The sequence below is a fragment of the Heterodontus francisci genome, chromosome 27, assembly GCF_036365525.1.
Source record: "Heterodontus francisci isolate sHetFra1 chromosome 27, sHetFra1.hap1, whole genome shotgun sequence".
Classification (NCBI taxonomy): Eukaryota; Metazoa; Chordata; class Chondrichthyes; order Heterodontiformes; family Heterodontidae; genus Heterodontus; species Heterodontus francisci.
In genome coordinates, this window is record NC_090397.1 from 32,125,193 (window position 1) to 32,141,081 (window position 15,889).

Sequence of the window (15,889 nt, forward strand, 5' to 3'; positions counted from 1 at the left end):
TTCTAGATGGTAGGGATCATTGCTTTGGAAGATGCTGTTTAAGTCTTGGTGAGTTGCTGCAGTCCATCCTGTAGATAGTACACAAAGCAGCATGATGGGTTACCAAACAAGCAGACTTCTTTGTCCTGGATAGTGTTGTTGCAACTTCACCTGTCCAGGCACATGGAGAGTATTCCATCAAACTCTTGACTTGTGCCTTTTAGGTGTTGGAAGATGGTGTAAAGAGTCAGTAAGTGAGCCACTTGCTGCAGAATATCCAACTTTTTATCTGTTCTTGTCACAGCATTGCCATGTAGGGCAAGTCATAGAGTCATTTACAAGAACACAAGAAATAGGAGCAGGAGTAGACCATATGGCCCATCGAGCCTTCTCCACTATTCAGTTCGATTATGGTTGATCTTCAGCTTCAATTCCACTTTCCTGCCCACTGCCATATCCCTCGATTCCCTGAGAGACCAAAAATTTGTCTATCCCAGCCTTAAATGTATTCAACAATAGAGCATCCACAATCCTCTGGGGTAGAGAATTCCAAAGATTCACAACCCTTTGAGTGAAGTAATTTCTTCTCATCTCAATCCTAAATAATCACTATCCTGACACTGCTGCTGTGTTTTAGATTCCCTAACCAGCAGAAACAATCTCCCAGTGTCTCCCCTATCCAGCCCCTTCAGAATCTTGTATGTTTCAATGAGATCACGTCTCATTCTTCTAAACTCCAGACAATATAAGTGAACTTCACTGTACTGCCTCCAATGCAAGTATATCCTTTCTTAAATGTGGAGAGCAAAACTGCACACAGTACTCCAGATGTGGTCTCATCAAAACCCTGTATAATTGTAACAAGATTTCCTTATTCCTGTACTCCAATCCCCTTGCAATAAAGGCCAACATGTCATTTGCCTTCCTGATTGCTTGCTGTACCTGCATGCTAACTTTCTGTGTTCCTTGTACAAGCACACCCAAGTCTCTTTGAACATCAACACATACAAGTTTCACACCTTTAAAAAATATTCTGCCTTTCTAATCTTATGACCAAAGTGAATAACTTCACACTTCCCAACATAATACTCCATCTGCCATCTGTTGCCCACTCATTTAATCTGTTTATAGCTCTTTGTAGTCTTTCTGTCCTCCCACAGCTTATCTCTCCACCTATCTTTGTACCATCAGCAAACTTAGATACATTACTCTCTGTCTCTTCATCTGAGTCATTAATATAAATTAAATAGCTGAGGACCCAACACTGATCCTTGCGGCATTCCACTATTCACTCCCTGCCAACTTGAAAATGCCCTGTTTATGCCCACCTGTTTCTTCCTGTCCGTTAACCAATCCTCTGTCCATGCTAATATAATCCCCCAACTCCATGAGCCCTTATCTTGCTTATTAACCTTTTGTGCGGCACCTTATTGAATGCCTTTTGGAAATCCAGTATTACATCTATTGATTCTCTTTTATCTACCCTACAAGTTACATCCTCAAAAAACTCTAATAAATTTGTCAAACAGGATTTCCCTTTAGTAAAACCATGTTGACTTGTTCTGATTATACTGTGCTTTTCTAAGACTTCCTTAATAATAGATTCCAGCATTTTCCCAACGACTTATTAGATTAGATTAGAGATACAGCACTGAAACAGGCCCTTCAGCCCACCGAGTCTGTGCCGACCATCAACCACCCATTTATACTAATCCTACACTAATCCCGTATTCCTACCTATACTAGTGACAATTTATAATGGCCAATTTACCTACCAACCTGCAAGTCTTTGGGCTGGTGGGAGGAAACCGGAGCGCCCGGAGAAAACCCACGCAGACACAGGGAGAACTTGCAAACTCCACACAGGCAGTACCCAGAATCGAACCTGGGTCCCTGGAACTGTGAGGCTGCAGTGCTAACCACTGCGCCACTGTGCCGCCCTATCATTATATTAATGATTTGGACATAAATATGGGGGGCATGATGAAGAAGTTTGCAGACGACCCAAGAATTGGTCATGAGTTTGATAGCAAGGAGGATAGACTGCAGGAAGATATCAATGGACTGGTCAGGTGGGCAGAAAAGTGACAAATGGAATTCAACCTGGAGAAGTGTGAGGTGATGCATTTGGGGAGGTCAAACAAGGCAAAGGAATACGTGATTAATGGGAGAATGCAGAAAGGTGTAGAGGAAGTGAGGGACCTGGGATTGAATGTCCACACATCCCTGAAGGTAGCAGGACAGGTCGATAAGGTGGTTAAGAAGGCATATGGAATCATTTCCTTTATTAGCCAAGGTATAGAATATAAGAGCAGGGAGGTTATGCTGGAACTGCATAAATCATTAGTTCGGCCACAACTTGAGTACTGTGTGCAGTTCTGGTCACCTCATTATAGAAAGCATGTAATTGCACTAGTGTCTTTTTGTTCTAATTGTACAGAGAAGATTTATGAGTATGCTGCCAGGACTGGAAAAAATGCAGCTATGAGGACAGTTTGGATAGGGTGGGTTGTTCTCCTTGGAACAGAGAAGGCTGAGGGCAGGTTTGATTGAAATATACAAAATTGTGAGGGGCCTGGATAGGGTAGACGCGAAGGGCCTATTTACCTTAGCAGAGGGGTCAGTGACTAGGGGCATAGATTTAAAGTGATTGGTAGAAAGATTAGAGGGGAGATGAGGAAAATATTTTTTCACCCAGAGGGTGGTGGGGGTCTGGAACTCACTGTCTGAAAGGGTAGTAGAGGTAGAAGCTCACTTAAAAGGTGTCTGGATATGCACCTCAAGTGCCGTAATCTACAGGATTATGGACCAAATGCTGGAAGATGGGGTTAGGTTGGGTTGCTCGTTTTTCAGCTGGCGCAGATACGATGGGCCAAGTGGCCTCTTTCTGTGCTGTAAATTTTCGATGATTCTATGACTGATGGGCTAACTGGCCTGTAGTTCCCTGTTTTCTCTCTCCCTCCTTTCTTGAAAAGTGGTGTAACATTTGTTAACTTCCAATTTGATGGGACCGTTCCTGAATCTAAGTAATTTTGGAAAATTATCGCTAGCGCATCCACTATCTGTGCAGATATATCTTTTAGAACCCTAGGGTGTAGGCCATTGGGTCTCTTGCTTTAGTTCCTTAAGTTTCTCCAATAATTTTTCTCTGATATTAATTTCCTCACTCTTTTTAGCCCCTAGGTTACTGTCTATTTCTGGTATGAAACTTGTATTTTCTGCTGTGAAGACAGACGCACAATATTTGTTCATTGCCTCTGCCATTTCCTCATTCCGTGGGATAGTTTTCCTGTCTCTGCTTCTAAGGGACCAACATTTTTATATACCTATCAAAGCTCTCAATCTGTTTTTATATTACTGGCTAGTTCACTCTCATTCTATTTTTTCCTTTTTTTTTTACATCAACCTTTTGCTGGTTTCTAACATACTCCCACTCCTTAGACTTGCTACTCTTTTTTTTGCAGTGTTGTAAATCTATTTTGATCTAATACTATTTTTAACATCCTGGGGGGTGGGGTGTCACAGATAGGTCTTTCTTGCTGAGTTTTTGTTTTTCAAAGGCATTTATTTTTGTTGAACATTTTGAATTGTTTCTTTATAGGTTTCCCACTGTTCATTTTACCATCATACCTTTTAGTCTATTTGCCCAATTTACCATAGCCAGTTCTCTCCTCATACCAAAGTAATTGGCTTTGTTTAAGTTTAAGATTCTTGTTTGTGATTGCAAAATGTCACTTTCAAACTTAACATGGAATTCAATGGTATTATGATCACTATTTCCCAGTGGATCTTTTACTATGACATTACTAAATAACCCTGCTTCATGGCACAATACGAGAACTAAGATAGCTCTATCCCTAGTTGTTCCACAACTTATTGCTCTAAGAAACTGTCCCAAAAACATTCTACAAACTCATCTTCTCGACCACGCTTGCCAATTTTATTGTCCCAGCCTATATGAAGATTAAAGTCCCTTACAATTATTACATTGTCTTTGTTACAAGCTCCAATAATTTCTTGTTTAATGCTCAGTTCAATGGCATAACTACTATTAGGGGCCCTATAAACTACTCCTACCAGTATTTTCTGATCCTTGCTCTTCCTAATTTCCAATTATACTGATTCTAATTCATGATCTTTGGAGGTTAGATCCATTCCCACTAATGTCCTTATGTCATCCTTTTATTATCAAGGCTACCACTCCTCCTTTGCCAATCTGTCTGTCTTTCTAAAATGTTATGTATCCTGGAATATTTACTTCCCAACCTTGATCACCTTGTAACCATGTCTCTGTTATGGCGATTAGACCTCCATCATTTACCTCTATTTGTGCCACTAGTTCATCTATCTGATTGCAGATGCTTTGCGCATTCAGATAAAGAAACTTTAATGACTTTTTTTTTTGCTTCTATTCCCTGCAAATGACCTTATTTGCTGATGTACAATTTTTGTTAAACTCTCTGTCCCTTCCAGTCCCATTCTGCCTGTCTATACCCACAAAGCTATACTGTTCCGATGTCTCGACCTTTCTCTTTGGATTTCTAAATCTCCCTTCACATGAACTCCACCGCCCCCCTGCCTTTAGTTCACAGCCTCTAACATTATCTGCTGGCGCATTCTTAAGTTGGTATGTTCTGTCCCTTCCTGTCGTTCTCTGATGATCATTACCCTTATTGCTATCTTGTTGTCTTGCCTTCTCTCGTTAAAGGATCACATCTTCCCTCACTTGATCCCTCTCTTCTGCCCTAATTATATGACTCGCCAGAACACTTCCCAGCATGGTTCAGGCGAAGACTGTCCCAACGGTACAGCTCCCACTTTCCCCAGTACTAGTGCCAGTGCCCATGAATCGAAACCCATTTCTCCCACTGCAATCTTTGATCCATGCATTTAACTGTCTAATCTTATTTACCCTATGCCAATTTTCTTGTGGCTCAGGTAATAATCCAGAGTTACCTTTTGAGGTTCTGCCTTTTAATTTAGCCCCAGCTGCTCATACTCCTTATGCAGATCCTCCTTCCTAGTCCTAGCTATGTCATTGGTACCCACGTGGACCACAACAACTGGATCCTCCCCCTTCCACTGCAAGTTCCCCTCCAGCCCTGAGCAGATGTCCCAAACCCTACTCCCTACTGATAGAAGAAGGCCATTCGGCTCCATTGAGTCCATGCCGGCTCTCCGCAGAACAATCCAGTCAGTCTCACTCCCCCGCTCGAACACCGTAGCCCTGCAAGTCTCAAACAATTTTCTACTATTTTACTAAGGCCTCCTATTTCTCCTCCTGCATCTTCTGACCCTGACAGTGACACTGATTTGACCTCATTGCATCTTGCTTTTATTGTTTCAGGCTAAGGCCTCAGCCCTTGGGGAAAATGCCTTTAAACACAAAATGAAAAGTCCTATATGTCTACAAACAAAACTCAAAATTCTTCCAAAAAGTATCAAAATAAAAAAACACTAGATCTTTCACGAATGTTTAAAGTGTAATATTTTGGGACTAAATTCAGGCCAATTGGACATAATTCCTGTCTACCCAGGAGATTTTCAGTATGGTGACTAAATGCTTTATCAGTGGTAGCGTTTAGTGTGGTCTGTAATTAAAAATGATTTGAATGGGAGCAAAGACCCAAAGGTGGGCTTTTGTGCTATCTGGAAGAGTGACAAATCATGGCAACTGGGAAAACCTTCTGGGTTTATAGTTGATAAATCTGTGAAGCTGTCAGCACAATGCTTAACTACAATTAGTGAGGCAAATGAAGTACTAGATTGAATTAGCATAGCGATTAAGTACAAATCAAAAGAGGTTCTATTAACGCTATATCAGGCATTTGTCAGATTCCTAGCTGGAATGCTATGTTCAGTTTTGGTCAACCCATTGGAAAGAAATTTAAATTACAACAAGGTTTTCTTTGGAAAACAAAAAGTTTCAATGCCATCTGACTGAGATTTTGAAGATAACGAAGGGAATTGATAAAGCCAAACTGGGCAAATTGTTTACTATGTCCACTCAGCCTTCTGCAATTCTGTAACTATGGAAATTTCAGTAGAATTTTTACCCACTAATCAACTTCTCATCACAGAATTGCAAGTGGGAGAAGAGGCATGAGAATTAGGTGCAAGGGAAATACAAGCACCTTTTGCAGTAAACCTCTGGTTAATATGAAAGCCTCAGGTTCTCAGTGAAATCAAGATATTTACAGTAAAAGGCATGTGTAACTCGTGTTTCTCGCGTTCCCAATTTGTGTGTCTCTTCCAGCTTTCCTTTTAATTCTGCAATTCTGCCACTATTTCCACCAGTCCTGCTGCCACTCTTTCTCTACTGTTGCTCCTAGTGATTATGCTACTCCTTCTACTTCCATAACCTGGGGAACCTGAACTCTCATCACCACCACCCCACCCCCGCTCATCCCCCCACCCCATCCGCTGGTGGTGGTTGGCTGCAGGCTGGCTACTGCAATCTCTGCTTTAGCTCCTCTTCTCCTCCTCATCATCAAGCTGTAAGCTTTTCATTCAAGTAACATTCCCGAAACTTGTGGTGTTTTCTAAAATTCATTATTACTCCTGTTATGCCTTTACTAATACATATCTATATGGAGGTCACTTGGTAGTGTGCTGCAGAATCTATATTGACACATTAAAAGTAGGGCAGGAGACACAGATTGTTCTTCCTCAAATCAAAACACAGATATTCAGCAATTTAGACATGTTTAAGCAATGTTTTTGTACAACTCTAGACATCTGCCAATGATCTATTGCATTAATTCAGCTCCCAAAGACTGTCAGCTTTCGCAACTATTTTCACTTCCTCTTTTTAAAAAAAGTCAGCTTTTAATGCCATTTTTCTGGGTGGTGGGATGGGGTTGTTTATTCAATAGAAATATATACTTTTAAACACTATACTTCCTCTTAATGTGGCTATCAGTTTATTGGCAGCATGTTTGTTGAAATATTTGATGACACCTTGCCTTTGAGGGATGATCAGATTTCCTCTGCTGCCCTTTTTTCCTGCCAGTTGGATGACCTCCTAAACAACCTGGCCTGTGTGAGTCGTTTTTCCCAACTGCAGGAATATGCATAATGAAAAACCCTATTTGTTGTCTCTCAGGCTCCAGGCACCAGTCACCCAGCTTTGTACAGGAATTCACTCCAAACTGATCCAGTCCATTGGATTGCTCAGGATCCACCACTAGAACTGCTCAGAGACAGAGTGATGGAGTGTAGCTTTCGCTTCCAGCACCAGATGCCACTTGGTAAGAAAGGCTTGGGCTTAGCTTGTATGTATCTAGACTGAATAGATAGTGTTTCAGTACATGAAAACAAGTGAATATTTTAGTCACCTTTGAAGTAAATGCTAGTGCTTGTATGGACATAACCTTCAATTATTCAGTATTAGTTGAACCATGTTTTCGCTACATGTTTTGAGATGCAATGCGGAAAATACCTGAATTTGTTGAACAATTTCCTTCTAACCCAATGCTGCCTGTTACCAGTTTAAAGAGTATGAATGATGTAAAACTGGGGGAGGTGGTGGCATAGTGGTAATGTCACTAGACTAGTAATCCAGAGTCCAGGCTAATACTCTGGGGATATGGGTTCAAATCCCACCATGGCAGATGGTGATATTTGAATTCAATTAATAACAAAAATCAATTCATTAAAAAAAAAATCTGGAATTAAAAGCTATTCTAATGATGACCATGAAACCATTGTTGATTGTTGTAAAAAACAATCTTGTTCACTAATGACCTTTTAGGGAAGGAAATCTGCCCTCCTTACCTGATCTGGCCTACATGTGACTCCAGACCCACAACAATGTGATTGACTGTTAGAATGCCCTCTGAAATGGCCTAGTAAGCCTCTCAGTTGAAGGGCAATTAGAGATGGGCAATAAATGCTGGCCTATCCAGTGACGCCCACATCCCACAAAAAAACTGCAAAATGGGACATTTAACCGAACTAACTCAACATGGGCGGAAAGAAACAATCTTCACATTAGTAAATGCATTTTCTTTCATCTTAGTTATAATTTCATGTCATTGTATTATTATTGCCCATACTTTTTCATAACATAACATAATAGAAGCAAGAGTAGGCCATACAGCCCCTTGAGCCTGCCCTGCCATTCAATAAGAACATGGCTGATCTTCAACCTCAACTCCACTTTCCCAACTGATTCTCATATCCCTTAGAGTCCATATGACCTGATGAGTTGCCTCGTTTGCTGAATATCAGGAATGGTCATCAAGTTTTCATAGTGTGTATACTCTTCCTTCAAACTGTATTTTTTTTCCTTTCAGTGTGCTGTCAGTTAACTCTAAATCCAGATGATAGAGTTTGGGTGACACTTGCTAATCCAGTCAGAGCACCAACACCTGGACAAGTGAGTTCTATCTTATTCTTCCATTTCAAATGTGAATCTAATAGAGTTTAGGTAAATGGATTGAGGAATGGATGCAGGTATAAATCTGCCACATTCCAACAGTTTATGAAACTCTTTTTTTGGAATTGAAGTGATGAGAGCACATGATGGATTTTTAACTAAACCTCTTCTCTCAAGATACATTTGTATCATTTATGCTAAATCAATTGTGATATTAGTTAATTATCCTGTTTATTTTGCTTGGTGCCCCAGAGTACCATTTGGCATGCAGCCTCTATTCTGACATAGCAGCTAAAACAGTAGCTGGACTTCCCAATACCCAAAGAGAGGGACTAAGGTTTGCTATGTGGTACCCATGTGATTACAGCACTTGAATAGCAACCCAGAGGTTATAAGTTCAAACCTGCCTATTGCAATTTGAGAAGTTGAATTCAAGAAATTTGGTAACAAATCTGAGAAATTAAAATCTGTTCTTAATGTTGGTTAAATGATAAATTTTCACAAAGTTACTGGGCAAATTGTTCTTCTTGAATAGTGAAAAGGGATCTTTTACACGCACCTGATAAGCCAAACGGTTCCTCGGTCTTAACTGAAAGGCACCCGCAATACTGTAGTGAAGTATCAGCTTAAATTATGAAACACTTTGATGCTGATCTCCGCCATGGTTGTCACAGTCGGTAAGGCAAAGAGCACTTGTTCAATGTGGGGAAGTGTGAGGTCATTCACTGTGGATGATTAGATCAGTGTATTTTCTAAATGGTGAGAAGCTAGGAACTGTGGAGGAACAGAGAATATTAGCCTTTATCTCAAGGGGACTGGAATACAAAGATATTATACTACAGTTGTATAAAGTTCTGGGCATGCACCTCAGGAAGGATATATTGGTTGTGGAGGATTCACTAGAATTATACTGGGGGTTAAATGGGTTAAATTATGAGGAGAAGTTGCATAGACTAGGCTTGTATTCCCTTGAGTATTGAAGATTGAGGGGTGATCTAACTGAGGTTTTTATGATGATTAAATGATTTGATACGGTAGACAAAGAGAAACTATTTCCTCTGGTGGGGGAGTTCAGAGCAAAGTGGCATAGACTTAAAATTAGAGCTAGGCTGTTTAGGAGTGATGTCAGAAAGCACTTCCTCACACAAGGGGTAGTGGAAATCTGAAACACTGTCCCTCAAAAAGCTGTTAAGGCTAGGTCAATTGAAAAATTCCAGACAGCGAGAGAAATTTTGTTGAGTATGGGTACAAAAGCACGTAGAACCAAAGTGGGTAAATGGATTTGCGATGCAGGTCAACCATGATCTAACTGAATGGTGGAACAGGTTAGGGAGGCTGAATGGCCTGCTCCTGTTCAAGGGGTGGTCACTGGAGCCTTAATGATGGGAAAAGACTATCTTATCCAATATTGCAATAGCTTCAACAAGAAATCCACTGTAGAAAGCACGAGGAAGAAAAATATCTTTTACAATTGTAAACAACAGAATAAAAAGGAAGATTTAGGATGGTAGGAGGGATGAATGAATGTATGCAGTGCTTGCATCTTGATCAAATGTTACAAATCCAATTTAGAGATAAAGAAAAACAATATTTTTGTAATGTTAGAATAAGCAAGTTGACCCATTTATTTGAACTTGCTTAATGCCTCCAATGAAGTAACATAATTCAACAAGTGCCCCCTTGCTGGTCAAAGAGTGAAGCAGGATGTAATAACAAATTAAATTTGATTCCATTTTGTAATCATTATGCTCTTCATTTAACCACTGTCGTCATTCAGACCGATGGATTACACTGTTGAGTGATTTGGAAGCAAAACGCTGCAGGTAGCTGGAGATTAGTTCAGCTTCTTTTCAGTGTGCAAATCTTCTGGCTCCAGAGAAATTTACATATACGTTTCAGAAAGGATTCTTTAGCAACTTCTGGAAGCTTTGACAGATTCTTGGCTCAAAGCCACCATATTGAGACGCATTGCTAAACGGCATCTTATGTATTTGAATCCCCTGTCACAATCATCAAAGAAGCAAAATATCCACTATTTACGTCTTTAGTAAGAATATATCTTGTATGTTAGAATTTTGATATAATGTATGTTGGTTACAGTTTGCCGTGTTCTATAAGGATCATGAATGCCTCGGCAGTGGTAAAATTATGGAGCTTGGCCCTTCCATGTACACGCTACAAGAAGCAGGAGGGGACAGAATTGGCAAAAGCCAGAAGACTGACATAACCTGAAAAAGAACTCACCCCATAACCTTCAATTCAACAGGACAAGGTGCTGTGAGCCAACAGACCAGATTAAGATCTACAATGAAGTGACATAGTTGGAATGATATTTTAAATATCTACAGAGGAAGTTAACACAGCCTTTTGAGATTCTGCGTCCCTTATATTTTAGTGATTATAGGGTAAATTTTCAAAGTCTCTGCTTTTGGATCTCATTTGGTGGAGTTCCGATGGAAGTTTCAGGAGCAGAGGTCATGTTTTGTAATTTGTTTTCACAATGCTTACAGTAATTGCAACTTACTTTCCCTATAGAATAAAGATATTTTAATTCTAGAGGCTATGGACTTATCTCATGAATTAAATCAATAATATTTTCAAAATAATAAACTTTTAATCAAACCAGAGAAAATCACTTAATACTGTTTGAGTTTCAGAATAATTGAATAACGTATAGAGTAGAATTTATAGCTAATGCTGGAACTCTGAAATAAAACAGAACACCTGAAACTGAAAGATAGGTTAATATTCTGTGTAGAATCCTTCATTGAAACTGGTAGTAATCAGACATGCAAGCTCCTTTATAGAGTTAGTTAAAAGGGTAGCAGAAACCAACAGGTAGAGGTGAAGAATACAGATCTCTTTCACAAAGAGGCAGCTGTTCTGTATACTGCATGCATTCATTTGAGCAAGTGCTCTCATGCCTATCTATTACCAGTTTTAAAAGAGTCCCACCCAAAACATTAGCCAACCTTTGAAATGCAGATTGCCCTATGTATTTTTTTTAGATTTTAGAATTCTAGTGTCCTTATTTCATTTTATCTTTTAATAACAAAATAGTTGTAAGTAGTCATTCTCAGTCAAGCATATGAAAAGAAAGTAAATGATGAGAGAAGTAAAGTGATTTTTTTAAAGTTAAGCCTGATGCCGCTGTGACCAAATGACTCAAGGCGTGCCTAACGGTAAAGCAAGCTACAAAGTGGGAACAATATTCTAGCAATGAGCTTATAATTCAATAAGCACAGAAAAAGACCATCCTTCACAATATCGTGTAGTTTACAAGTAACACCAGCCAACTTTTATAATTTTATAATAATACACTTTTATAATGTCATTAGCATTGCAAAAATTCTCAAGGTTCTTCACAAGGAAGTTTGAATGGCCAAAGGGATGGTCAAATAAGTATTTTGAAGAAGCTTTTGAAGATGGAGAAAAATGGAGCAAGGTGGATTGGTTTGGAAAGAGATTAAGACTGCAAGGCCATGATGGCTGAAGGCTGTGCCACTGGAGCAATGGAAGAGAGGGAACACAGTAGAGAGATAGAGGATACAACCTGTGCCTTGAGGCTGTGTGGGAGTGGGAGGTAGGCTATGAGAACGGTTATTAAGAGATTTGTGAGGAGGATGAGGATTGTGAAATCATTGCATTGAAGGATGAAGAGCCAGTGGATGTTTGATAAACTGGACTTTTCATAGGAAAGAGTGCAGGCAGAACAGTTCTAGATGAGGTGGAGTTTGTGATGGGTGAAGTTCGAAAGGTCAACTAGGAGAGTTTTTGCCAAGTCAGGTCTTGAGAGAACAAAGCCATGCATGAGGGTTTTTCATGGTAGTTTTTTTTTTATTCGTTCATGGGATGTGGGCCTCACTGGCTAGGCCAGCATTTTTTTGCCCATCCCTAATTGCCTATGATTGGGGATAAGGTAAAGGCAAATGCAGGTAACAACTGAATAGTTTGAAGCTTAGTACTTGGTCAAACATCTGTCACTCATTAATGCAGTTTACAGAAACAGATATGATTTGGTGAAACAAAACATTCCAAAAAATGTCTTTACAAAAAGTAACATTGGGCCGAATTTTATGCTGCCCCAGTGGGTCGGATGGTGCTGTAGAGGGGGCCACGTTTACGGCATTTGGCGGCCCGCTCGCCCAAGGCCAACCAAGGCCCTCTCCCATCTCTCAACCCACCCCCGGGACCCAAGATGCCCACCCTCCGCCCAAACAACCACTCCAGCCTCACCCTGCCTTACCCCTACTTAGCTTCACTCCAGGGTCCCCGGCGTCGACTGGGCTGCAGTCCCAGCAGTGGCCACCGGTTCCATTGGCACTGCCGGCCCACGATTGGCTGGCAGCTCATTGAGCCGGGACCTCCTCCCACAAGTGGGTGGAAGACCCACCTCATGACAATTCAAGCTCAGGGACCCACCTTGTTGGTGGTGAATTCCCATCCGCCTAAGGTAAAATCCAGCCCATTTTTTTGGGAACTGATTATTGTAATTTCTTAAAAGTGGACAGAATAATAGAAGCGTTAATTCTGTGTAAATGCTATTATAGGCAAGTAAGAAATGGGTTAAAATAGCCTTTTGAGGTAATGATGACCAATAAGAGAATAGCATGGAGTCATTACTCCTAATTATCATACTTCTACAAATTTCACATTATCTAACATGTTCAAAGAGCCTGCTAAGTATACTTTAATTTTATCTAAGCTGTTTATGGATATGCTCTGATGACAGCTAGCAGCAACAGTAGTTGCCCGTGAGACATTGCTGCAGGTTAATATATGTTTGTGATCAAGGTTATATAAACTAATTAAACTTTGATGAACATTATAAAATACAAAGTACAAGTTAGTTCTGTTATTGTGGCAATTGGAGAGTAATTCTTACAAAAACATTTTTGGCAAGACAGCTTCCCCCTTTCAGATACTGTTTTTATTTTGAAGCACATCTGACATAGGTTTTAAGCTAAATTGCTAATAATATATAGTATAACATAATTCTCAATGTTTTTATATTCCTCCACGTATTAATTTTCACCACATGGAATTCCCTTCATGTTAATATCTGGTCCTGCTGCCAATCATTGTCACATCCCTGCTCTCGTGGGCTGTAAACAGGATTTTTTTTATTTGCTTTTTTTTGTGGGATGTTAATGTCACTGGCTGGGCCAGCATTTATTACCCATCCCTAAATGCTCTTGAAGGGAGTGGCTTGCTATGCCATTTCAGAGGCATTTTTCTAACAAGTCAACCACATTATGGTTCAGGTGTCACATGTAGGCCAGACCAGGTCAGGACAGCAGATTTCCTTCCCTGAAAAGGTTTTTACAACAATTGACAATGGTTTCACAGTCACCATTAGACTAGCTTTTAATTCCATATTTATTAATTGAATTCCATATTCACCATCTGCCATGGGGGATTTGGATCCATGTCCCCATAGCATTAGCCTGGCTCTGGATTACTAGTCTAATGACATTACCACTGCGCCACCGTCTTTGTCTTTGTTAATGTGTTATCTGAGCTAATTACCAGGAGGAATTTGGGCTTTGACTTTACTTTGGACCTTCTTTGAAATTGCCCTTGTTCTTTCCATAATATGAAACTGCCTCCTCCTGAAGTCCCCAGCATCACAGATGCCAGACTTCAGCCAATTTGATTCACACCGCGTGATATCAAGAAACGACTGAAGGCACCGGATACTGCAAAAGCTATGGGCCCTGACAATATTCCGGCAATAGTACTGAAGACCTGTGCTCCAGAACTTGCCACGCCCCTAGCCAAGCTGTTGCAGTACAGCTACAGCACTGGCATCTACCCTGCAATGTGGAAAATTGCCCAGGTATGTCCTGTACACAAAAAACAGGACAAGTCCAACCCGGTCAATTACCACCCCATCAGCCTACTCTCAATCATCAGTAAAGTGATGGAAGGTGTCATCAACAGTGCCATCAAGTGGCACTTGCTTAGCAATAACCTGCTCAATGACGCTCAGTTTGGGTGCCGACAGGGCCACTCAGCTCCTTGGTTCAAACATGGACAAAAGAGCTGAACTCAAGAGGTGAGGTGAGAGTGACTGCCCTTGACATCAAGGCAGCATTTGACCGAGTATGGCATCAAGGAGCCCTAGCAAAACTGAAGTCAATGGGAATCAGGGGGAAAAACCATCCGCTGGCTGGAGTCATACCTCGCGCAAAGGACGATGGTTGTGGTTGTTGGAGGTCAATCATCTGAGCTCCTGAACATCACTGCAGGAGTTCCTCAGGGTAGTGTCCTAGGCCCAACCATCTTCACCTGCTTCATCAATGACCTTCCTTCAATCATAAGGTCAGAAGTGGGGATGTTCGCCGATGCTTGCACAATGTTCAGCACCATTCGTGACTCCTCAGATACTGAAGCAGTCTGTGTAGAAATGCAGCAAGACCTGGACAATAGCCAGGCCTGGGCTGATAAATGGCAAGTAACATTCGCACCACACAAGTGCCAGGCAATGACCATCTCCAATAAGAGAGAATCTAACCATCTCCCCTTGACATTCAATGACATTACTATCGCTGAATCCCCCACTATCAACATCCTAGGGGCTACCATTGACCAGAAACTGAACTGGAGTAGCCATATAAATACCGTGGCTACAAGAGCAGGTCAGAGGCTAGGAATACTCAGGCGAGTAACTCACCTCCTGACTCCCCAAAGCCTGTCCACCATCTACAAGGCACAAGTCAGGAGTGTGATGGAATACTTTCCACTTGCCTGGATGGGTGCAGCTCCAACAACACTCAAGAAGCTCGACACCGTCCAGGACAAAGCAGTCTGCTTGATTGGCACCCCATCTACAAACATTTACTCCCTCTACCACCGACGCACAGTAGCAGCAGCGTGTACCATCTACAATATGCACTGCAGCAATGCACCAAGGCTCCTTAGACAGCACCTTCCAAACCTGCGAACTCTACCAACTAGAAGGACAAGGGCAGCAAATGCATGGGAACACCACCACCTGCAAGGTTCCCCTCCAAGTCACACACCATCCTGACTTGGAACTATATCGCCGTTCCTTCACTGTCGCTGGGTCAAAATCCTGCAACTCTCTTCCTGACAGCACTGTGGGTGTACCTACCCCACATGGACTGCAACAGTTCAAGAAGGCAGCTCACCACCACCTTCTCAAGGGCAATTAGGGATGGGCAATAAATGCTGGCCTGGCCAGCGATGCCCACATCCCATGACTGAATGTAAAAAAAAAAATCATTTTGGACACTATACCTGTAGTGAAGTGCCTGACGCCCATTTTTTCATACATGTCAGGAAGGTCCTAGGCCTCCATTGGGTTCCTCTCTCTGCCACACTACATCTCAACTAAGTGCCTCTGAATGGGAAAATGGCCCTTTATTTCACTGTAGGGAAATCTGTGGCTCCTACTCAGACCTTCCTTGGAGGGTATTATCTGGCCTATACTTGATCGATTGCTGCAAGGAATTGCTAAGCTTCCGTTTGATACTCTGTTGGAAAGTGTTGATTAATATCGCCAGA

The 15,889-nt window shown here is 41.2% G+C and overlaps 1 protein-coding gene across 2 annotated transcripts in view; it reads left to right on the top strand.

Annotated features, from left to right (window-relative positions):
- trmu (tRNA 5-methylaminomethyl-2-thiouridylate methyltransferase) overlaps nt 1-13,148 on the top strand; it is a 40,982-nt gene extending 27,834 nt beyond the window's left edge. For both annotated transcript variants that reach the window (XM_068059111.1, XM_068059112.1), the window contains 3 exons: nt 7,085-7,229; nt 8,277-8,359; nt 10,460-13,148. In XM_068059111.1, the coding sequence (XP_067915212.1) occupies nt 7,085-7,229; nt 8,277-8,359; nt 10,460-10,591 (360 nt within the window). In that variant the 3' untranslated portion in view covers nt 10,592-13,148. The remainder of the gene's footprint in view (nt 1-7,084; nt 7,230-8,276; nt 8,360-10,459) is intronic.
- Nucleotides 13,149-15,889: the final 2,741 nt, after the last annotated feature.